Source organism: Triplophysa rosa, linkage group LG5, assembly GCF_024868665.1.
Source record: "Triplophysa rosa linkage group LG5, Trosa_1v2, whole genome shotgun sequence".
NCBI classification, from domain to species: Eukaryota; Metazoa; Chordata; class Actinopteri; order Cypriniformes; family Nemacheilidae; genus Triplophysa; species Triplophysa rosa.
In genome coordinates, this window is record NC_079894.1 from 16,714,954 (window position 1) to 16,740,224 (window position 25,271).

General features: G+C 37.5%; 1 protein-coding gene across 6 annotated transcripts in view; it reads right to left on the minus strand.

The window, feature by feature from the left end:
* Positions 1-325: 325 nt before the first annotated feature.
* prkag2b (protein kinase, AMP-activated, gamma 2 non-catalytic subunit b) overlaps positions 326-25,271 on the minus strand; it is a 29,633-nt gene continuing 4,687 nt past the window's right edge. For 2 of the 6 annotated variants that reach the window (XM_057333118.1, XM_057333121.1), the window contains exons 2-16: positions 24,439-24,510; positions 19,861-20,116; positions 8,981-9,192; positions 7,185-7,236; positions 6,806-6,915; positions 6,235-6,316; positions 5,783-5,841; positions 5,448-5,493; positions 5,219-5,273; positions 4,615-4,741; positions 3,325-3,490; positions 3,155-3,192; positions 2,807-2,953; positions 2,527-2,620; positions 326-1,789 (exon numbers count right to left, since the gene is read on the minus strand). In XM_057333118.1, the coding sequence (XP_057189101.1) occupies positions 1,758-1,789; positions 2,527-2,620; positions 2,807-2,953; positions 3,155-3,192; positions 3,325-3,490; positions 4,615-4,741; positions 5,219-5,273; positions 5,448-5,493; positions 5,783-5,841; positions 6,235-6,316; positions 6,806-6,915; positions 7,185-7,236; positions 8,981-9,192; positions 19,861-20,116; positions 24,439-24,510 (1,548 nt within the window). In that variant the 3' untranslated portion in view covers positions 326-1,757. The other 4 variants (XM_057333120.1, XM_057333122.1, XM_057333123.1 and 1 more) reach the window with 4 other exon arrangements.

Sequence of the window (25,271 nt, forward strand, 5' to 3'; positions counted from 1 at the left end):
GTACGCCACAAGGATGTTATAAAGCTGAGGGCAGCGCCACACTGTGGATAGACTGTGTTAAAAAATATGAAACTACTGATGCTAAAATGGATAACACTTTCAAGTATTGGAATTACAATAGGTTAAATTCATGAATTTTAGTTAATGCATTAGCTAATTTACACATAGCAAGTATTAGAAAAACATGGTACTGTAGTATTTCACCATGTGCACACTCATTAAAGTAGCCTAATTATTCAAGTAAATCTGCTGAAGTTATATATTTTGGGATTACGTAGTAAAATGAATGACTGCAGTGCTTCAAAAATCACAAAAACAATTCAGACAAACAAATTTTCAATATATTTCATCTCATCTGCTTAAAAAGTTAAAACGATAGTGTCATTTTCTGTTGGTACAACTGAACATTTTCTAGACTGAAACATTCCATAGTTCAATGAAAAACAGATCAAAAAATAAGAATGCAATCAAAAACAGATTCATTTTTAAACCAATACATGTGAAACCGTATATGGCATGTGTTGTCTGAGCACTTATATTTACAGTAGTCCAGCATATAAACTGAGGTGCAAAGAAGCGCGTTTTACATTGACAACTGCAAGCTTTGACATTCATGCTCTTTAGTGCATTCCATGGGTAACACACACCATTTTCCACACCAAAATAGAAAAATAAAGCTCTGTATATATATATCATTTCATAGCACATTCTTTGTTCCAGTAAAAATACAGCCCTCAACAGTCAGTGTACATTCACTTTAGTAATACATTCATTTCTCCTTACAGGGGGTAAAGGCACAGTTGAAACAGTATCAAACAAAAAGGCAATCTCATGAAACCTGTCCAGATTATATTTTACCCAAAACATCAAAAGAAAGCCACAATAAATCTTGCATAAAGAAAATGTAGCTCATTAAAACTCCACCCTCCCCTCATTACCATAATGCAAAAAAAGTGTTTGTACATTCGTTATAATGTCTTTGATTTATTAAAAAATAATCGCTCATGAAAAATATCACAGTATTTACTGAAAAAATATGTATTACAGTAATGAGAATCTAATGAACACACACTTAAAATAAAAAAATCATACCGACTTAATATAATAATGAAAATATGAGGGGGAAATGGGCTTTTTTATTATTGAATAAAAGAAATCCTAATGGTGCTAAAAACAAGCTTCGTTTCTTAATGCAACATTTTCTCTTACTTTGGATTTCATTAAATACACTTGCACCATCTACTAAGTTATCCAGTTCTTTACAAACACAAACAATGGCAATTGCTGATTATTGCACAAGAACCAGCAAGTTTATGCATTTCAGCTAACCAATACAATCAACTCTCAGCGAGGTCTTAAATTAATGCAAGTTTCCACTTCAGATAACTCACCAAAAATGGATTACAGTGCCAATGATATAACACAGACCCTGCCAGAACACAAAAGGAGACTTCCTCTCTGTGCCTAAATTAGCTTTGTCAATGATGGCTATCAACAGCAGCACGACCAGACAAACATGCCCAGCATTTAAAGCAGTGTACAGTCTAGCGGCAGATGACTGTAAATCTCAAATAATGTGTGCGTTATGATCACATGTTCATTCCTAATGCTGTAGATTTTAACGGCCCTTAAAAGAGGATCTAAAAACGAATGTTGGAACTTCCTGCTGTCTTCTCTGTGTCCTATCAGGAATGCCGTCCGGACCTGTCAGTTTCCAAACGGAGACTTTCCATTATTTCATTTACGCCTGCAAAATGTCATTCTGTCACACTGTCCCTCCTACGTCCTCCTGTAAAAAAGAAATTAAAGAAATTCAGTGGCAAAAACAACAGTCAGTCAATTCTACAACTCACTCCTTTTCTATTTTCCTGGAATAAAACTATTTTTTGAAGCCTCATGTATTTGTGACAACAAATCAGTACAAAATAAGTTCTGGATGGGTTAGAGGGTACCCACACTTCATGGCGTATAAATAATTGAATACATAGTCACACAAAGATAACTTTCCTGCATCTTCCATGGTTGCGGTACCACAAAACAATTGTATTTTTCATCTGTGCTTTCAAAACAGCATTGCTTATTGCTTAAAACTTTAAAAACAGCAGGCTGAACAGCATGTGAGAGATGAAGAGTGTTTCATGCAGTCTTCCCAGCATGCTTCAGAAGGGCGCTGAGGGCACATGTTGAATTCCAATTACTTTTCAATCACAAAGCTATTTCTGTCTCCTATTGATCCTTTGTCATGTCATCGACACAGTCTGTCAGGTCACGCTCATATAGCGGTCTGTGCTATACTAAATCACTGTAGTTACAGATCAAATGCTTGTTGTGATACCATGTTTATTCTTTATCAAAAGGGCCAATCCGAGCGCAGCAGTTGTGATGATACCTGTGGTCAGGTGGTCAGAGAGGGAGACTCGGGTGATAGATGTCCAGGAAGAGGAGAGTTGGGGTCCGGGAAAGAGTGGAGAGGTGAGAAGGAAAAGTGAAATGGAAGGTGGGATTAGGAATTCTGTGCGTCTATACCTGCGGGGGTGAGTACAAGTGCCTGCAGGATATCAGACAGAGAGATGATGCCCTCAATGCTCGAATTCTCATCCACTACTACCAGCCTGTGAACCTGCAGGACAGACACATTATAAACAATTCGCTGACAGCCTCGGTCACCACTGACTTTAAATGTTTGAAAAAAGGAAACAAATTACTCATGCTACAATAGAACCATACCAGAAAATGTTGAACAGAATTAGAAATAGAATATGACTGCTGGTCCTGTGTGCTATGAAATCTGGAAAATAAATCTCACCTCTGCTCTGACGATTCTGTCCACTATTGTCTCCAGGGTCTCGTGCCGATGGCACTTCATAACCCCCTCAAAGTACTGCGAGCGGTGCAGGAGAGCCTGGGTCACTGTGATGTCCAGATTATTGTAGGTCTTTTCAGCAGCCAGGTTCTACACACACCCAAAACACTAATGAACACAGAGCAATGCTATAGCAACCTCTCTATAATCCATAAAAACATTGTTATTCGCTACTGAAATTTCTATTAATAAAGTTTTCATCCTAAATTTAACCAAACATGTACTGTACACTACAGTTAGACCTAAAAAGCTTTTATATTCATTCAACGTGACAAATAATTGAAAACTTACAATGACATCAAATTTGGAGTAAATGTCCACAACCTTTCCTGCAGGAAAAAACCAAATGATTGTACTACATCACATATGATGTTTGCCTTTGACACATTTCAAGTGTAGCCTTATTGTCTGTTTTTGACACAATGAACACTGACAGAAATATTTCTACTGTATGTTGTTACCTGCAGCATCCACCACAGGCAGGGCAGAAACTCTCCTCTCCACAAAGATGCCCAGTGCTTTAATAATGGGTGTCTCTGGGTAAATAAAAGCTATGTTGTTGTATGTGCCAATGCCCAGTTCATCTAAAGTTTGTCTCATGAAGGCTGGTTTGGGCATCTCACAAACCTGTAAAAGATCACAATATATACCATATGGTACACAGCAGGGGCGGCGCTTAAACAAAATTAAGAAAATATTTGAAAATGGCTAACAGGTGTTTAATAATAAAGTGTATGGTGAGGTTAAGGGTAGCAGGGAGGTCTTTATTGTCCCAATTAGTTGTCATCTATTTAATCATTTTAAAACATATAATAATTTACACTCTTATTATTATTGTATAATGTATAATGTACAACATTACTTGTTTACCTTGCTGTGTCGAAACGGAATGAAGTTTAATTTATATGGACTCTGAATGAGCTCGTCAATATCAATCTAATTGAGGTGGCCAAACAAATGAAAGAAGGTGGGATTCGCTATGGACACAAGCCAAGGTTAAGGTCTGCTTTAACTGTGAAAGAGCCAGCGCGATGTAAGTAGCTACATGTTTAATTTTTGATAACTGTTTGATCATAGAAATGTTAGGGCCGTGCAAAACGCTGGCTGCGTCGCCTTTTCCCTCTTTCTTTTATTTTTAAAGCTATATTTTAGGGGCTTTTGCCTTTGATAGGACAGTGGAGAACAGACAGAAATGCTTTGGGACGCTCGAGACGGGAATCAAACTCGTGTCAGGCACTGGCACTATATGACGGCGCACTAACCACAGGGCTATTGGCGCAGACGCCTTTTCCCTCTTTCTGGCTCTTGGGAGTTTGCGCTCCCTTGGGGTCTGCCGTTACTACTTGAGCGCAATTGACACTAACATTTAAATAACAAACCTGAGTAAACAACCGATGTCCAGTCATGCGCAACGCGGTCGCGAACAGATTGGAGGTGGCCCATTAAAAGTTTTTGCATATGGGCCCGGACCTGACTTGCTAAGCCACTGTATTCGAACACATATGTGTAGGTCTCTGGGCTAATCCCCGGATATCCACTCACCTTAGAACCGCCCCTGGTACACAGGAATTGATATTAAAGTCCCCCGTGGTGAAAATCAAGTTTTTCATGTTGCTTATATGTCTATGTGGTGTTTTTAATAAGCTTTAAGATACACCATTTGCTAAACGTTAAAAATGTGATAAATCCTTCAGATCCAGTGTGCGTCTGTCAATAAACATAATGGCTTTATTTTGCTACAGTATACTTACAAAGAGCTGTAGAAACTTGAGGATTCTCTTGTGTGTGAGGATGTAGAGTGCATTTCCTGTGACAGGATCGATCACCGGCAGACGATGGATCTTATTTTTGATAAGCGAGTAAACAGCATCGAATATACTGCAAAACGCAACACAGGACAAGATCATAAGTAAACAAACACTCATCATGTTATCTATTAAATCTGTTCTGAACATTCTGCTGACAACAATGACATCGGCACAGAAGCTCCGACTGAACTCAACGCAAGCCATTTGAGATCATTGCTAAATGTGTTTCAAGATGTTCTAAATGCAACTAAAGGGATGGTTTAACCAAAAATGAAAATTCCGTCATCATTTACCAACCCTCACTTAATCCTAAATTTGTGTAGCAAACAGTCCTAGGACACTATGATAATCAAAGGCAGCCCATAACTGTGTGGTTTCTCACATTCTTCAAAATATCTTGTTTTGTGTTCAACAAAGAAAGGTATGCAGGTTCGGAACAACTTGAGGGTGAGCAAATAATAACAGAATTTTCATTTTCAAGTGAACTATCCTATTAAGAAGCTGAAGAGAAGCATCATCAAGCTATCCACAAAATGTCATATCTCACCTTGCATCTGGAGATATGTTGACTAAGGGTTTAAAAGTTTCTTGCAGGTAAAGTTCTGGTAACAAAAGCAGGAAAAAGTCAGAAATGTACCATAATGTTTCAAAAATGTTCATGAATGATAGGAAGAGGAGTAAATAATAAAACATTTGAAATAAAACTACTGTCGAGTTATGAAAATGTATTAAATAAACCATACAGACCTACTGACAGATAAGAATGGTATATTTACCTCTCCAAGTCTCAATTTTATGCTCTTCCAGCTCATATATTTGCACCTGAGGCATACATTAAAAGAAGCAAGACATACTTAACATTGTAAAGACATGACCATTTAACATTAAGTCAATATGGTTAGTTAGGTTATGTAGTTATATGCAGAAGCTCAAGCTTTGGGTCTATATGCTGAGGAGAAAAGGCGAATTGACTTCATTTTTTGAAGGTTTCGCACCTTTTATCTGAAGGTCACACCCTTAAAATCAGCCATGAAACCAGTACTGAGAGATAGGCAGACGGATTTTGTGTTATAGTATCACATTTGAGTTTCTATGATGCATGAACTCTTACCAGTGGAGATTTGTAGTATCTGTGCAGTATGATGATGAAGTCTGTGATGGTTAACATTCCTAATGAGAAAACATGAAATTATTTTTTATTAACCTAATTTTTACTGGCACTTTTATTAACCCTTCACATATTTAATGATAATATAAGAAAATTAAGTAGTAAACAAATCATATTCAATCCGCTACAAGATTTATTTATTTCATACTTGGCATCCACACTTGTTACAGGTGAACAAGCAAGGTCCTGAAGCAATGTTTTGTACTGATCAGTGCTCACTATATAATTCCATTACCGATTAAGTATTGTGTTGAGGGCATGATTAAACAAGTTAAATATTTCCCTCTATAAAACAAAAAACTCTAGGAACATGCATAAAGGAAATGCAGGTGAGACTGTGTGTGTGTGTGTGTGTGTACGCATGCATTCAGTATATCAAAGCCAAGTATTCTTACCCACAAAGCTTTGTTTTTTGGTTTCCCATAATGGGGCGGCTCGTACTCCATTAGCAACCAGGGCAAAGAAAGCTTTCTTTACCTAAAAGAAGACAAAGAATTCACTAAACAATGATTTTCTTTCAGACGGTATAAAAATGTTTCTAGAGTAACTGGCAGCGTGAGCCAAAAACACAGAAGACACAATGAGCAACAGTACTGTATGAGCACACCCGCCAGTAGTGGGTGAACGGAGAAATAATAATAGTGTGCTCTTCCCCAAACCCTAATAAGTGCACATGCCTGTACATGATTACTGTTTGACCATGACAAACCCAGCTTATGACTACTCCCCATCTACTTCAAAGAGACCCCATCCATTTCTATCACCAACTAAAGTTTATTTACAGATAAAACATTAACCACAATGATTTAGAAATGGAACTACAACAATAAAGCAAAATTGAAAGACAGAAACCAAGTCCCAATGTAGTTTGCATGGGCGTGACTCAAGGACCAGACTATTGTCAAACATGCTGTAGTTTACGAATTTCTTTCTTTTCTTGTAGTGAACATTGGCAGTTAGTTGTACCTGTAGTGTAGTGTCAAAGACCACTAGTTTGGAACTAGTGGGGATGAGGTCATAGCACTTGTGGGATTTCATAAAGCGCATGTAAATATCACTGTCTGGCTCTTCAGCAGCTGAAAATAAACAATCAAATGCCCAATCATTCTACTTTTAAAGTCAGCACTTTTTTAATCATGTTCAATGCAAAATCAACATTGCAAACATTGCAAATGAACTATGATCTGTTTAAGCAAGTAAATTAAATCAAACATAAAACTTAGGGATCATCATATCAAGATATAATGTTAAAGCACAAAACAGTTTCCACAATAATTGCAAATTAATTCAGACCTTTTTTTGCAAGCAGACAGCCTATTAAAAACAGAGAAAAATAATAGCTCACCTTCATCATAAAGTTCAAGTTTTTCCAACATGCCTTCAGCAAATCCGCAACTCTAAGATGAAAAACAAGTAGAATTTTACCAACAACAACTTTAAGCTCTCACGAGTTACGACTTCACTGTTGGACCCTGTTGAGTGGTGTCGTCCATGTTTATGTTCATATAATCTTACGCTACACAGATGCTTTCTGATCGCAGCAGTTGAAAGCAAAACGATTCGGAGTTAATAATGTTCCCCAGGCACAACTTTCATTCATCGAAAGCCACTGTATTCATTAGACGCAAAGGTGAAATATTAACAGACGGACACGCCCCCGCAGAGGTGACATTGGAACATTCCTGTGATCTGCCGGTTTATTATTTACCTGTCTGCATTTACAGCGCGGGAAAAGCAGTCCACCTCATTTTGAGGGCGTCAACTTCTTTTAACCGGTAACTTTGCCCTACATAAAACTCGATCGCTCTCTACTGGTAAAGGAGGATATAGACAGCTTCAAACAATTCAAAAATTAAACAGTTCGTGGCTGTCTGAAGCGAGACCGCATTTTTGATAACCGGCGCGTGCGCTCTCCCAACGCGCAAATGACTAACTTACAAATACTGTCTATGTAGTCCGTTTACTTTTAAGAAACTCTGCCAAGGTGCCTGCACTTGGAAGCCGCTCAAAGGCACGTGTCATTAATCGTAGTGTAAACAGCAGAAAATGAGGTAAATGCCCTATTAATATAGTAAAACTGTCGAACATTAACATTTAAGCCTGTTTCGGCCACACGCAAAATTATTTACGTAACCCACGTAATACGTAATAAGTTCGCACTTGCTACTTAAGTTCTGAAAGACACAATTAAAACATCAAAACAATCAAGTGAATGTGCCAATACTGTTTATAAAACACAATATATTTTTTTATCTTTAGTCGAATATAACAATCATATATTTACGTTTGCTAAATAGAACATAAGCAAGTGCTCTGCAAAATACTGGAGAAAACGCCACACACCCACAAGAATTACGTTACGTAAGTAAAATATTTTTTTATTAAGAGAAAAACATGTATAAGTGAGAATTGTATTTTGTTGTAATTAATATCACGACACAAATGCTTTTGCCGTAGACATTTCATATTAATAATATTCAATTATGAATATTTCTCTAATGCATTTACATGTATTCCTTTAGCAGACGCTTTTATCCAAAGCGACTTACATCTTATTAGTATCTTGTTGATGCTGACATCTTATTAATGCAGACAAATATTTTAGTTTGACTAGTAAATAGTACTACCAAAAAGAAGTACATAAAAAAGAAATTGTAATTTTTGGCAGGCATGAAATATTCAGGAAGAGTGCCTGTACGTGATCCCAATTGGTGCAACAGATGGTGCACAAACACATTGCTAAAATCACTGTCAGATAACTGTCCATATGATGTGTGAGCTATACTAATGTTTGTAAACAAGAAAACATTTCCTGAAAACAAATGTTTGTCACTGGAATAAACATGAAAACTGTTAGTTGTAGAAATCAGTCCATAGAAATTGAACCAAAACGACAGTCAAGTCTTTTTGCTGATGTGGCCAAAAGTGATATCCGGATGCTTGATGTGTGTATTCACACACTGTTATCCGTGAATTAATTTGTGTATTGTGTAAACAGGTAGTCTCACTCTAAACTCAAGCCATTGGTTGAGCCCATGTTAAATCAGATTGCATTTGCAAACAGATTGTAATTCCACATTGTGCTATAGGCTACTGTAATAAGTTTATTTTACAGCTCACGTAATTGAGTTGTTCACTCACCTGGCGTGAGGTAGAGTTAAAGGTGTACGAGGCAATAGGGGGTTTGGTGGAGGAGGGGGTCAGGCTGAAGCGCTGACCTGTATCAGGGGGAGAGGACAGAGAGCGGGTGCGGCGTTCCTCCACACGCTCTGGAGGACTAGGATTCTCCATAGGGAAGACGGGCGGAACTGGACTCTGCGTCGGGGTGTTGGGGGGAGTGGAAAGCCCAGAACCTGTAATACACATCAATACAGATGACAATGAAGTACTGGATTTTATCAGTGTAGTTTGGTACAACTATTCGTTTTCAAATAAAATTACCAGGTATCACTAAATTCAGTACCACGAGAGAGATTATAAACAGGGTGTCTGTGTTATAAACATGCCATTCATATTGTAGATATGGCTTTTCAGAGCTTTAGGTGAGAGGCAATCGTGAACATTCCTTAGCAGATCCATCCCCTCTCAGATATCTAGTCCAAAGAACCAAACACATTAAACCAGTTGAATTATAACAACATTCTTAAACCACCGAGGGTGGGAGTGAAATCACGGGTGGATTCGTTTGGATATGCTTGAAAAGGGTAAATGGGAATCAATCGTCCATGTAATGATTGTGAAAGTTCAAAAGGTGCTCACAAAGTAAAGGACTTGAAGTATATCTGTGTGCGCTATAGAATAAAACAGCTATGTACAAGATGAGATACCAGATTTTACTGTATTACTAGGCTACACACAAAAACAGCACAATGCAGAAGTTACATTTCGCTGCTGTCCTTTTGAAACATTGTGATGTTTATTTTTTGCCATAAATCATTATTATTAGTCAGACTTTATGTTTGTCACTGGTTTTAGCAAATATCTAACCAATAAAAACTATTAAAAAAGTGCTTGTCAACTTTGATAACACAGTATTTAATCATTTAAAAAGTACAGTGTTTTTTCCGCGTCCCGAAAAACAGCAAATTTGGACATGATGTTGCAGAAGGACATGATGTTTCTGAAATTTTAGTAACTCACCTGTACAGTATCTCTTTCTATTAAACTAAGACCCAAATATCATATCTGGAGGCAATAATGACTGAAGGCCAGTGTTCATGAGTTTGGGGTCTTAACAACTATCTCCTGACATTTAGCCACATTCTGCCAGCTGGCTGAGACCTGTTTGGTGCATTGCTGCGTTAGCTTCTTATTTTAGCCTGGCCACTGCTACACATTCCACAAGGGCAGATAACACTCACAGAACAGGGTCAGGCATCTACAGTGTGTAAAACTGCATTCATCTAATGTTACCAGGTTTAACTCCTTTTTGTTGTTAGTGAATGAATTTTAGTAAGTGATTCAAGTTCTAGAGTATTTACTTATATTGGATGGCTCACTGCTTCTACTTCAATTAAGTTACAGCTATGTAGTGATGTAGTTTGCAAGATGTCCAATAAGATGCTGACCCATTTGACGAAAATAATGTCAGTCTAATTGTGTACCAGCCAGTTTGGATTTTTATCTTGGTTGGTTATATGAGTAACTATCATGCTGGATATGAGGCAGAACTTGAATGGGCCAGTCAGGTAACATGCTAGATCTGAAGTCAATAATCATTCTTAGTAAATCTAACCTTTATTCTGGCATACCCACACAAAAACCTGACTCAAAGTTAAAATTCAGCTGACAGTGTGATGGGGCAACCTGAGCCTATTCGATTTGCGTCAGGATCAGTTTCATGTGACACACACAGCGAAGCCCCCTGAGAACACCACTAACACTCTAAATCATCACTCCAGTCAGCCTAATACAATGTGACCAATCATATGATTCCGTGCATGTGTGTTTGTATCCAAACAAGATATACAAAATGACTGCTTTAATAATACCCCCCCCCAAAGTAACACCGGCACTACTAGATGTCACTGTAATATAAGACCACATGCAGTTGTGCATTAAAGGTGGTGTGTGCCATTTTAACACTACTACATGCAGCCTCACGCAGAACTGCTCTCAAACAGGTTTCCAGAACACTCCCCACAATAGTAGAAGAAAATGGTAACGCAATGTACATATTGTAAATCTTGGCAAATGTAACTATATACGCAGCGAGGGCACCCCAATAAGGTCCCCAGTAGTTAAGCTGTTTTACGATACTCAAAAAGCACTAAAAAGTCATAGTGTTTACACTTTTGAGGGTACACAACCTATATTAGGAATGACTTTTATACTGTCTCTTTATATTAAGCTTGGATAGCTCAAAGTATTATACGCTTCTGTTCACAGTCAACTTTTACTGCTTCATGCCACATGAATGAATACTTAAGATCTTTGCATTTAACATGCTTTAAACATGCGTCAACCCACAAGCAAATTTAAATTTCCCATTCATGCCTCTGCGAATTTGAGTTTAGTAGAAACAAATCAAACCTTAAACAGAGTGCAGTCAAGTGAAGCGATGTTTCAGACTACTCAGATGTTGGTGACTGTGTCATGCTTTACTAGTAATGCCCTAATGGAACCCATTGTCACACTTTTGTTTGCGTCACAGTGACGAGAGTTCTGGATGCATCAGCTGACGGCCCCGGGGTCTGCCCCGGCCCAAATTAGGTCTGAAATGTGTTTCCCTGCCAAGTGAGTAACAGGCAGGCACTTACATAATTCACAGAGTCAATGCAGTCTATGCAGATATAGTGTAAGGACCATCTAGGCCATCTATTTTAATCATCTTGACACAAAAATAGTGTCCAACAGACTGGAAAATGGGTCCTGTTGTAACAATACGTATATTTGACTTTGTGTTAAATGTTTCTATTAATCAAAGTGTAATACATAAAATTACCACATATATTTGACCATTGAGAGATTATTTTGATTTACAGCCCAGACGTTGGACTCCTTTCTCATCATGGCACAGGACAGACTGGAACGTTTCACTGTGTACCAGACAGACCTTATCAATACTAGTATTATGTCTAGGTAAAGCATCTATGCAGAGACATTTTTATTGGTACTGTACCAGATGGCCATGGCGATTCTGAATGCTGTCTGCCAGCGAGCAGCTCCTCGTCCTTGCGCCTCTTGCTCCGACGCAAACTGCCGAACCTCTTCATGGGAATACGCAGGCCTCACGACCAGCCTGAAGATCTACCATACCCAACCAACTGAAACAAATGTTGCACAATCCAGAGATCCTTTCACGATAACAAGGAATTCCGCAAACGCCCGAAGCCAAAGCAAATGCCCAGGATTCCAGAATAAGTATTTGTTTATGATGCCTCCAGTTCTAAATGATGGATTCGAGTCGTGTATAACTAGCTCAAAAGGTGCAGAATGGTAGCCAAAAGACGCAGAAAATAAATATTCCGTACAGGTGTTACGTTAGCATTCATTAACAGTCATATGCCTATTTTCTTTAGGTCTTCACCGATGCTACATGCCCAGAGTCCACTTGCATTCCTTTAATACTCTTTGTAGAAATGAAATTCTGCCATTGGCTGTATTCCAGTGTTGTTGATCCCCTAATTTCCTGTCTCCACAGAACACATACCAGCACTTCAATGCAGACAGATGTATTGCTTACACTTGTTTCAGTTGAGCGGACCCAGCCGATGAAAGAGGGTGACTTGCTCATACCCCCAGTGCTGCAGATTAGAAGTGATGCCTCTCTCCGTCTGTGTGTGTTTGTTGAGACTGGAGTGCAGTCTCCAGCCCTGCCCACTCTGCAGGAAACTGTCAGGTGCAGCTGTGTGTCTCTTTAAAATAGCATACATGGCAGGAAGCTGTAAAAGGAGACCGGCAACACAAGCCAGGCAGGCACACTACTGGTTCAGCGCTACACGTGGCTTGATACTGTTGGCTATATACTGTTTTTTCAGTTTGTGTTTTGGTAAATTGATCATCTTTGTTTCATTCCGTGAACTACTCACAATATTTCTACCAAATTTCAAATAAAAATATTGTTTCTATTTTCATTTATTTGCAGAAAATGAAAACTTGAGAAACAGTTCAAAAGATGCTCTGTAGAGCAAATAAAACAAGTTCATATTCACTTTTAAGCAATACAACAGTAATATTTGTTTAAATAACCTATATTTTATCACAGTTTTTATGTGTCTTGTCATGCTGTCAGTCTTTCACATTGCTATTGGTTAACTTTGTCACTCCTGAGGTTTGATTTTGTTGAAATTCAACACTGGAATGGAAAGGTCACTATACATCTAGAAATGCTGATTATATGAACATTTGGAATGGTCTACCACAAAAACTGTCTATATACAATGGAAGCCTACAATAATATAATATAAGTGAGTTTTAAATGTGTAAGCACTATTCACTTTTTCTGGAAATGTCAATCTCTATTTGTAAAGTTTTGACTCTTAAATACTTTGAGAACTCCTTTAGTAAATGTTAACAAAGCATCAAATGTGAAGTGTGACTGTTATTGTTAGAATCAGGATTCTATCAAAAGTAAATTTGTCATCTCTAACCTGCCGTTCAGACAGTCCTTCGCTTCGGCTTGAAATGCCATTTGTTCAATACCTTGTTTTGTTTCAATCTCGCACAATATTATAGAAACTCTGTGCTAAAGTGCTGATGCTGAGAGCTCTGTGTCTGCATCTCATCTGGGCTTATTCCTGCTGTTTACAACACAGCCAAACAAGTGGATAAATCCAGTACAAAGTTCCGGGAATAAAGCCTAGTATATCTGCCCAAAATTACACAGCTGGATGAAGTGTAATTGGAAGATTCAATGAACAAATAAACCAGCTCATATCATTCCATGAGATCAATGTTAGTCTCAGAATATTTTTCAACACAACTGTATTTAATCAAACCTGCCAAAGCTCTTTTTTATGAGCAAGGGGCGATGGACATAAATGTTTATACAGTTTTTTGTACTTTGGATAGAGCATGATACCATTTAAACAGCGACATGAAGGTGATGGTTTGACTCACAGCACCTCCTGGTGGGAAATAAAGGAGATTACTTCAACATTGTTGTCTGAGGAGGATTGAGTCTGAACAATGGGTTTCATTCACTAATAATTGCATAGATTTTGCTCATATGCACATTTGAACTTCTCACGAAAACTTTCTATTAAGATAAATCAGTGGCAAAACTTGAGAGTATGTAGATTTTAATTTGGGAACTTGTAAAGTAAGTATTTGTACCTGTCACCTGTGCACAAGTTAGTTTTGAAATGGGTTTATCGCGAAAGTAGTAGCAAAAGTCAAGGCGGGAAGATTTTAAACTGCAGTGACATATTTGAGAGGATGTAGATGCAATTCACATCTGAATCTAGGAAAACGTGTAAATATGTGCTATGCATTTGTATCTCCCAATGTATTTTGTAAATACCAGTTTACACATTTGTGACTGTTTTTCTGCAACTTCAAATGCAGAAGACAGATTTGTGAGTTTTGTCCACGAGTGCAAATCTCAACATTCAACTTCAGTTTTTTATTTGACAAGTTTTCACATAGGGGCTGTGAGTGTACATTTTAGTGTACAGGTACAAATACTTACTTTACAAGTTCACAAATAAAAATCTACATGCTCTCAAGTTTTGCTACTGATTTATCTTCATAACTTTTCGCTATAATTCATAACACGTGCATATACGCACATGAATTTGTTCTTAACCTCCTCCTAATGTTAGTGAATATGGAGTATTCGAAATGAGCGGCCATGTGCACGAGTTTAGTCATTTACATAAAACACACCCAGTCCATCTCCATATTAGGGCTTTCCGCCTAACCTTTCCTTCACCGCCTGTCGACACTTAAGTCAAAGATACTCCAGGCAACCCCATGTGACGCTGTCTACAGATGCACTCTCGCAAGTAATTCCAAGTGTGCAGTCCTCAAAATCAGTTCATTCACAATAAAACACCCTTTAGACAGACACGCAGTTTACAGAGTTCTCGTTAGCCGGCTGTAAAAGCGCTGTTATTCAGAGAAACCTCGCAGCTCGAGCTGTAGTCTAACGCAGCTTTTCTTAGTCTTTCACTGTATATGATGAAATAATTTTAAGATTTAATATATAAATATATAATTATCTAGTTTTTTAAGTGTATAACTATTATCCTTAGATGAAACATACATTTTGTCATTTTGTCTGAGAGAGAGAGAGAAAGCGAGAGAGACTGGTGATGTTTGCGTACGTGTGCTTTCAGCTGTTCCTATATTTTTTCTTATATTTAGAATAAATTTTAGTACGAAAGTTTTAGTGAATCATGATTTGTTTGTGAAAACGTTCGTACGCAGGATTCACGCAAAAATGTGTGCGTACTCATGCTTAGTGAATGAGACCCAATGAGTCTACGCCACGATGCATTTCTTCATTATCAAGCACATAAATATTATATGCATGAATGTAGAGGTAGAGCAGGTCAAACAGCTGGGAATTGGTTATCTGAATAGTGCATGTACTGTAGCTACTCAGCTTTCATATCATTCAAATGCAGTTCACAAAGACACTAATTCATAAAGTATTAATATGCCAGCACAATGATGTCTATGAGCTACGTCAAATCAGCTATGTGCTCTTACAAATAACAATTTTTAAAACAGCTAAAAAGCTGTTTTGTCAATGGAGACAGCCACCCCTTGTTACCATTTGGAAAAGTGAGGCAAACAGATTTCAAAAGCGTCTTCTTGTTAGAGAATGATCTGGAAACATGGCCAGGGCCCAGGAGTTTGTATTCGTTTTGGTTTAGTAAGAAACACAGCAACAGGCACTCAGTATTCCCAGTTTCTACTGCTGGCTACAATTCTGGAATATTTTTCTCATGGAGGCTCAAACAGACCTCCTTATGCTATCAGGGTAAAATGACTCACTGCTGTTTTTTGAGTGTACAGACTTACCACCATGTTCCTAAGAACATAAGAAAAAAAACTAAGAATGTAAGAAAAGAATATCCAAGACCTGAGATAAAAATCAAACGCAAAGATTATGAAGACAAAAAGGAATTTACCTAATGCAGCAACATGAGAATCAGTTATGTCTGGAATTTCAGTCTCAGGCCTGTTTTTAATAACCAACAGCAAACTCCAACAACGCACAATTATAACTGTAAAATTATACACCATAACAACATTTTGTTTTCAAATCTCAAGACATCATCCGTGATATAAAAAGGTCTAATATTGTTCATGTATACCAATAAAGCCTATCAAAGAAACTAGCTAATGAAAAATCCTGCCCTGCTTTTTCATTATAAGTGGAGGACTCTAAACTAAAGCCTTCAGAAATAAGGAGGGAGATTTACTAGAGTTTAGGATTGCACGGTGTACCGGTGCTACGGTAGCATCGCGATGCTAAAGCTTCAAAATACCCGCGATGCCTCTCTATTTCGAAACGGTAGTACCGTAGGTAATGTTGCATATGCGCATTAATATTTATTTGAACACTTACATCTGCCTTTTTGCGGTGTTTATCTCCTAAATGAATGTGTGTTTTGAATGTCTCGGACAAGTTAATGATTCAAATTGGCGATTTGAACGAGTTGGTTAAATGATAATATTTCATTTATAATATTTTACTAATATTTCCCTTTATAAAGACTGCTATATCAATTAAATTTGTCCCACATTTGAATTAGTTCCTACGTGAAAAATGATCTAGTGTACTATTAGTATTTACTACAGTAAACTACTAAAACTCATAGATACTAGTGTTTTTTGAGTCTTATCATAGTAAATATTTAAGTATACTACAGTATTTATAGTATTTACAAATTACTAAATGTAAATGTATTTGCTACAATTTATCCCATTACTACAGTTAATAGAACAACATATTCTAGTGCAAAGTATAATACAGTTTACTATAGTAAATACAAAATGTTTAATCTAAATCTGTGTTTTTTGTGTAGATTTGAATTATATGGCACAGCATCCTGATACTACTTGGTATCGAGATACTTCAGCTGGTATAGTATCGTAAGACATGTTTATGGTACCGTGACAACCCTACTAGAGTTTGACTCTTCTGATTTAATAAAATTATAAACAGCCCAGTTTAGAAATGAAGACAGCAAGTCTACCACATTATGTTTTGAACACAAATGTTTGTTAAGGAATAGTTCACCTTCAAAATTAAAATTATGTAATTATTTACATGCCCGCTTGTGATTTAAAACCTGTATGACTTTCTTTCTTCTGCAGAACACAAAAGAAGAGAGTTGAAACGTTGAAAACAGAAAACGGCTGGTTCCCATTGACGTGCATTGGTTTTGTGTCCATACAGTAGAATTTAATGGGGCCCAATGGTTTTTGGTTACCAACATTTTTCAAAATATCTTCTTTTTTGTTTTTGCAGAAGAAAGAAAATCAAATAGGTTTAAAATGACAACAAGATGAGTAAATGATGACAGAATTTTCATTTTGAAGGTGAATTTACACAAAAAAATCCACCTTTGCCATTAAAATCTCTATATAAGCAATAAGCTAATGCCAATTTAATTGTATATAATTATTAGTAATCCATTAAACCTGAGTCCTACATTTTCAGTGATGAGACTATATGGGCATGTTCTTTGAGACTTAGACTAACCCAACATAAACCCTGTAACAAAGTCCCATATGACTCACTGTTACAACTTCAGAAACAATGATGTAGACCCATGTCTGTGCTCATTATCTTAAAAACAAGTTAATGGGGCACATTAGATCTGCACAATTAAGCTTAATAACATGCTAATGGCTTTAGTCATTTGAAAATCAAAGGCTAGAAAACCGAAATTGTGATGAAACCACTTCCTGTTCTACTGTTTTGAGAGCAAGTCAACAGGAAGTCAGATTAAGTGTATAAAGTTCCTCTTGTGTACTGATGTATGACCAGCTTCCTAAAAGACATTATACCATTGAAAAAAGATGCCAAACAGGTCTAAGGTCAGTAAATAGGGAAAAAACTGACAAACACAAAAAGTTGCTGTGTGCACTACCAAGCTGGTATTGTTTTTATCACATACAAGAAACATTTTTTTATCATGTATTATTACATCAAATTGTATTTAAAGCACTTAAAAATAAAAATTCTGTCATCATTTACTCACGTTCGAGTTGTTCCAAATCTGTATAAATGTCTAACAAAGAGAAAGATCTTTGGAAGAATGCTTATAACAAGACAGATTTTGTCCCCCATTGACTACCGTAGTAGGAAAAAATACAATGGTAGTCAAAAGTGCCCCAGAACTGTTTGTTGTCCTACATTCTACAAAATGTCTTCTTTTGTGTTCAACAGAAAAAAAAGATAAAGTAATTTTTCCTACTATGGGAGTCAATGGGGGGCAAGATCTGTTTGGTTATAAGCATTCCAGTGGCGGAGCCAGAGGGGGATCCAAGGCACTGAACCCCCCCTGACATCCAATTGGTCACCCTGGGTGTCACCCCAGAATTTGATTCACTACTTATGTTGATTGACATCTGATTTCACCTCTCGCTGAACAAAGCTTTTATTTTGACGTTCAGCGGCAGTGCTTGCACGTGACGTCACCGCACACGAAAGTCAAGCGAGTCAGCGTTTATCACTATTTTTACTTTGTTTAGAACAGAAAAAAGTTGTTGTGCGATGGATTGTACAGCGCCAAATCTGAGATTTCTTTTTAAAGACTGACGAAAGATAGAAAAGAAGCAAATGGATTTCTTCAATTTGCTAAACAAATGGAATATTAAAACGTACATGTCATGTCAAGATATCGCTCCTTAAGGCGGGGGGTCTGTCGTGATTCACGGCAGGATCCCTTGTTATGTGTGGAGAGAAACGTATTATTGTCCTGTTGACAATAATATGCGTTCTCTCCGGTGTCACGTCTTCTAGCCCCGCCCTCTCGTTACCTCGTTAGCTTCTCCTTAGTGTTTGATCCCTGTCACCTGCCCATCACCCTCCCTGTGTTATCATCCCTTGTTTGTATTCCCCTATATATTGACCTTGTGTCTCTTGTCTTGTGCTGATTCGTTTTGTATTATTCCTTGTCTCAGGCTCTAGTAAGTTGTCTCGTGTATATATTGTTCTTGCTCTGTCTTGTGTTTATCTAGTGTTAGTCCTGTCTCAGTTTTATATGGTTCTTTTGGTTACCTCGTCCGCCGGTTTTGTCCCCCACGTGGGAAGTTTTGGTTTATGTTTTATATGTGGTTATAGTGCTGTTCTCTTTTTGTCTTCCCCCATCGTGGGTGTTTGATTTGTGTTTTTTTGTAATAAATTCTGTTAACCCCTTCTACGCTGTCTGCATCTGGATCCTCATTGAGAATCATGACACGTACACGCTTGCTAGCCATTTCAAGTCAGACTCAGCCAGGTATGTTTTTTGTTGAACCATACCATTATAGTGTTATCTGCCTACATTTCTAACTTTACACTTTTAAATGTTGCGTACATTTTAAGTTTTCCAGGGTTTTCTAACCTTAGATAAATATAAACAGTGTTGGAAGAGATCCCCTATTTCTTTTAACAGTCTAAGCAGGTGTAGTTCATACAAACTTTAGAAATACACAAGTAAGCATCATGTTTTAAATAAGTTTCACTCTTTAGCCTTGGTTTTAGGATTCCTAAACAACTTTTCATTGTGCAAGTTAAAGTTAGGCTCCATTAACAGATGGTATCGGTTCCCAACATACATTGTTTACATCAGGGTCGGAAATTAACAGAGGCTTGAAAAGTCTTGAATAACAGAGGCTTACACTTAGTGCAAATAGCCGCTGCCTTTAAATTAATTAAATGCCTCTCTAATTAATTTCATATTCACAATGTACTCAGGACAGCTATCAACTGAACAGCCACAATAAATTAAAAAGGACATTACACTACTTTGTCATTAAACACCTTTGTTTTCCACTCTTACTAGTTTATGTTATAGATCAAATGTGTGTTCTATTCGATTGCGATTACTCGATTAATGTTTATTGAGTCTCACCTTTTCTAGATCTGGAGAAGAGCTTGATGCTGGAAGGAGCCGAGCTGGATGAGGAACGGAAGATACCACTGAAACTGAGCCGGCGGGGAGATTTGGGAGGTGAGTCCTGGTGAGAAGATGGTGGACGGGGGAAGATGGGTCTGGGGGAGCTTGGACTGATCCTGGGAAATGGGGATGCAACTGGGGTACATGGCTGGCTGGCAGAAGACTTCACACATGAGCCTTTGATGGGGCTGGGTGAACCACTTCTCTCCTCCTAAAACAAAAACAGCAATTGTATAATTTTTAGAAATGTTTTAATATGTATTGATTATGTCTGTTTTTTATATTAATGCACAAATGAATCGTTTCTCTTTTTAGTTGACTGTTGTACTGTAAGCATTTGTCTCAATAATGTTTAATCACATTTACATATCGTTACTGTCCTTCCAAAACCATGGATGTCCAAATTCAAGTTTTTTCAGGAAATGGAAAAAACATATTTTTTAAATGATTAAATACCGTGTTGTCAAGTTGACAAGCACTTTTTAATACCTCTTATTGGTTAGGTATTTGCAAAACCCAGTGACAAACATAATAATAATGAATTATGGCAAACAATAAAAATCATGAAATATGGACATACAAGGTTTCAGAAGGTCAGCAGCGATTTGTTGTTCATGCATTTATACTGTATACATTGTTCATATACAGCAGCTACAAAAATGAATAGACCACTCAAAAATTATTTTCAGTTTTTCAGAATTCACAATTTTTAGGTACATATTTAATGATCATTTTTTGTTTCATTATGAATCAGTGACAAGTTTTTTATTTGCAGAAAATTGAAACGGGACAAACTGGTCAACAAAACAAAAAGATGCAATGTTCTTGAATACTGCAAACCCAGGGGGTAGCCAACTGAATACTTAGCACACTGCTATATCGTCAACCTGATACAAAAGATCTGCTGGTCCACTGATCCTATCTGCCCATCACTTTTGATGTTTCAGACTTGTGAAAGAAACAGGTGCTGAGAGCTTTGCAAATGACCTGGTAATAACTTTAAAATCTTTACAATGTCAGATAAACAAATGCAGCAGCAAAGAGGAGCTTCAATGTGATAACAGAGCCAAATAAAATGTTACTACATCAGCATACTACGAAAGGGAGAGAAAGCCAAAACATTGCACAATACTGATGGGCAAATGTTTTTAAGAATTCAGAAGAGGCAGGGGTCTATTAACGGCCTCAGTTAGGATTCATTGACTGATAAAGATTAAATAATGATCTATTCTGTTTCATGTTTTTTGTAAGGATTTAGTCTCTAAATTCTCTTGTATAGTGTAATAGGACTATTTTGACTGTTAAATTACATTAGTCATAGTTCACCCTTTCACCATATTACATTTTGTTTTGTGTGACAGGGCTTAGAACAGCTATGTAACCGGTCAGTCTAACCTGTATACACAATTGAGAGCCACACCTGACACTGAGATACATTATCTCATAATTCTGAGCACAGTGGACATGCAGCTCTGAAGGGTACTCCAGCAATGAGTCTAAAAAACATTGACCTTCAACTATTTGGCAAACACTCAGATTGTTGATTTGCTAATGTGTCCATGGCATTTGCAAGGCTGCTGTTTTTCACAAGCAATTTTTTACTGGCTTCGTTTTGTTTGGCTTTTGATTACAAGGAGTAGAGGAGGCGTCCCCTTCAGGCTTAGCTGTGATTGGGTGATCAGTAGTGCTTGAAGAAGCCGGGAGATGTTTGTTATAGGAAGCTCAAATTAAGTCAAGGTCCAACGATTTTTGAGACTAATAATCACTGTGTAGTATTTGTAATCCACACACAATATAAACAAAGTAAAGGCTTCAATGAATGAACAAATATTGCCATTTATGTAATTATAATCGTGGTAGATCTAGGTTTCTTGTCATTTAATTGCCCCTAAATGTGCACAATTATCATCCATAGCCAGGGATGCACATAAGTGGTGCGCAGGTGCGCATGCGCGACCAAAATTAAAAATGCGCTCTGTAAATAAGTTTAGAACGCTCATTTGCGTACTGACATGGTTGAAACCTTTTGATGCACAATCACTGTTTTAGACCGACTAAATGTAATACTGGATAAGATTTCAGTTTGTACTGAATGCTGCCAAATCTACTGATATCTCGTTTGTTCCCGGTGATAAACGGGACCTGGGTGTAAATGATGAAAAACGGAGTATTGGTAGCTCCGCCTTTGTTGGTTCTGCTATCGTTACTAGAGAAGCACGCGGCACGCGCAGCCTCTGAATGTCTGGAACTGCACTGCGCTACGCTGCACGTCTACCAAAACACAGCTTCTCTTAAACTTTCTAAAAGGACAAGCTGTTTAAACTTAACACTTGCACGCAGGTTGTGTTTCTCTATGCTATACTCGATCCTAGCTCCGCACCACAACTCTCCATGTGCGTTCGCAAGTGCTCTTCCCAGCAACCTGCCAAAAACCAAAAAGGTTGTCGTTTTAGGTTTCAAAATTGGTGTTGAAAATGTATATTTACTAATGTAAAAAGAAAAACAAGAAGAAATACATTATCATTGTATTTTAAGTGTACTTTAAGGTAATATAAATATAGTATTATCCCACTTTATTATTTTGTTTATTGTTCATTAAAAAGTAACTACTTTTTTACTTTTATTTTTAATAGGTAAATATAATTTGTCACACTATGTGCAATGTGAGCACCAAACCGAATCTCCAGGTGCTCTCTTGAGAACCAGATAGAAAAACTTATGTGCACCCCTGTCCATAGCCATAAAGCGTGCAGAAATGTTAAAGGGGTCATATGGCGCGAATACGTGTTTTTATGTGTCACTCTTTGGTGTGTTATAAGTTGCCCATGCATGAATTAGACACATAAAATTGCAAAAATTAAAGTGTCAGAACAAAAGATGCATTCTATCTAAAAGCGAATGCTCACCCAGACCTGCCTGAAACGCCTCGTGTAACCACACCCCCACAAATCTACGTCAGTTGGTGGTATGAGTTGACTAAGACCACCCAAATGTATACGCAAGTAAGGTGGGCGTACCTGTCAGTCCAATTGCTTTGGAACCTGATGTTCCAAATATGGTAAGAGCGTCAGATTTACGTCACACGCTTGCAGTATTCGACCGCACTGGTTAACTGGCCAATCATAGCACACCTCGCTTTTCAGAGCGATGAGCTTTGTTAAAAATCTGTGCGTTTCAGAGAGGCGGGAAAAGAGGAGATACAAACATGCACGGTATGTGGAAAATACAGCGCTTTTGAACCTTAAATCCTGTATACACATTGCATTACATCTAAAACAAACTATAATATTCATTTTAGCCCTGTCATATGACCCCTTTAAGAGAACATCATGTGCAAGTTTGCCTTGCCATTTCTTCATGAGTAGATTTGCTTAAGGTTCAACCCAACCTATTAGCCATTAATAAGCCAAACCCAACAACAAAACCAGCATGGGAACACATGTTTGAACAGATCAGCTTTTCTGTGAAACATACCCTGTCGTTTACCAATCCAACCAGAATTCCACAAAACCGCAAATGTAATGTACACAAAGAATTAAAGGGATAGTTCATCCAAAAATGAAAATTCTGTCATTCATTACTCAGTCTCAAGTTGTTCCAAACCTGTATAATTTATTCATTCTGTTGAACACAAAGATAGATATTTAGAAAAATGGGCACCACTGACTTATAGTAGGAAAAAATGGTTGTCAAGGCTGCCCCAGCACTATTTGTTTTTCTAAATTCTTCAAAATATCTTCTTTTGTGTTCAACAGAACAAAACATTATAAAACATTTTTTCTACTGTGATAGTCAATGGTGCCCCAGAAATCTCAGTTGCTTTTTGTGTTCAACCAAACAAAGAAATGTACAGTACAGGTTTGTTGTAAATGATGACAGAATTTAGATTTTTGTGTGAACTGTCCCTTTAAGTGCAGAAATGACTTTTCCAGTTTCGCTGGACAACAATGAAATATAATTATTTAGAAAATAAAATATTATTAAATATATCTATTGTATATACAAACCTATAAAATCAATGTAATATTAATATTAGATTTCAAGGTGCTATCTATGTTACATGTCCGGTTAATCTTATACTTTATCTTTTATTTCATAAACATGTATTTTGTACTCGTCTTGTACCTGTTGTAGTTTTATTATAGTTCTATCCATGTCGCCCAGCCCTAACGATGTTCACCTGTATCTTGTTGCCCTTCATTAGTCTGTGTGTATGCACACCCATGTTTCCTTTTGTTTCCCCATGTTTGTTGTCTGCTGTTTTATGATTTGTGGTGTTCCTGCTTGTTCATCATATTTGGTTCTCTTTGGATTTATTAAATGTTTAGAGCCAGCACTTGTATCCTGCCTCCTTCCCTTCCTGTTTTTGCACAGCACGTTACGCTATCACAGACTGCTGTAAAAGCATTACTCAGCATATGTAGAATAAATTGTTTTAATATTAGTATTCACATTATACTGTAAGGCGATCGGGGAAATATGATCCTAATATAACAGTGCACACACACTGAAAGACACCACTGTGTACTTTACCTTTCGCATCTCATCTTTATCAGATCTGTCCGTCTCTCTATCCATAAGAGAGGATGCAAATGTACTCAAATCCTGTGTTAAGACAAAACACCCCAGTTAGCAGTATCAGCATACTGTACATAAACAACCATACTCAGTTAACAGATTTGCAGAAATAAAGTTTCCAGAACGCTCCACACACCTTTCTTTTTAGCCGTGTCATATGACCCCTTTAAATGTGCAAAACAGACAGTTTTCTGACCACAGTGTACATTTTCAAGTTTTCAACAATTACTGTACAGGTTACGAGCAAGAAAGACTGCAATTTCTTAGTTTCTGCGTGTTCTAACTGGTGATATTGTTTCAAGTGGTGAAATAAGTTTGTGGTATTACCAGACTTTGCTGGCACATATCTTCGGCAGAGTTTGCAATGCACACTGCTCTGTGTTTTGTCGGACTGTAAATAGCCAAAGTATTTCCAAACGACTGAGGTTGTGTGACCTTTCCTGTCGGCAAAGTTTTCGCTGGTCGAGGGCACCGCATTATCTTTGGCATCGGTCATTTTTCTTACTCCGCTCTTCGCCTGTCAACCACGAGCTTTACTTTGCATAGCCGCTAAGCTTTCCGGAAGCCCGGTCTGTATCACGCATGTGCAGCATTTCTTCCGCGTTGCTTACATTATATCGAACATTTATCAAACTTTTGTTATAGTTTTATCAAGGAAAATTATATCACAATAAATATTGTTATCGTTTTATCGCCCAGCCCTATATTGCACCAAACTATCTTATTGCAAAACCAAACCCAACAGCTAAACTAATAAATTATTATGATATGCATACTGTTGCAAAACA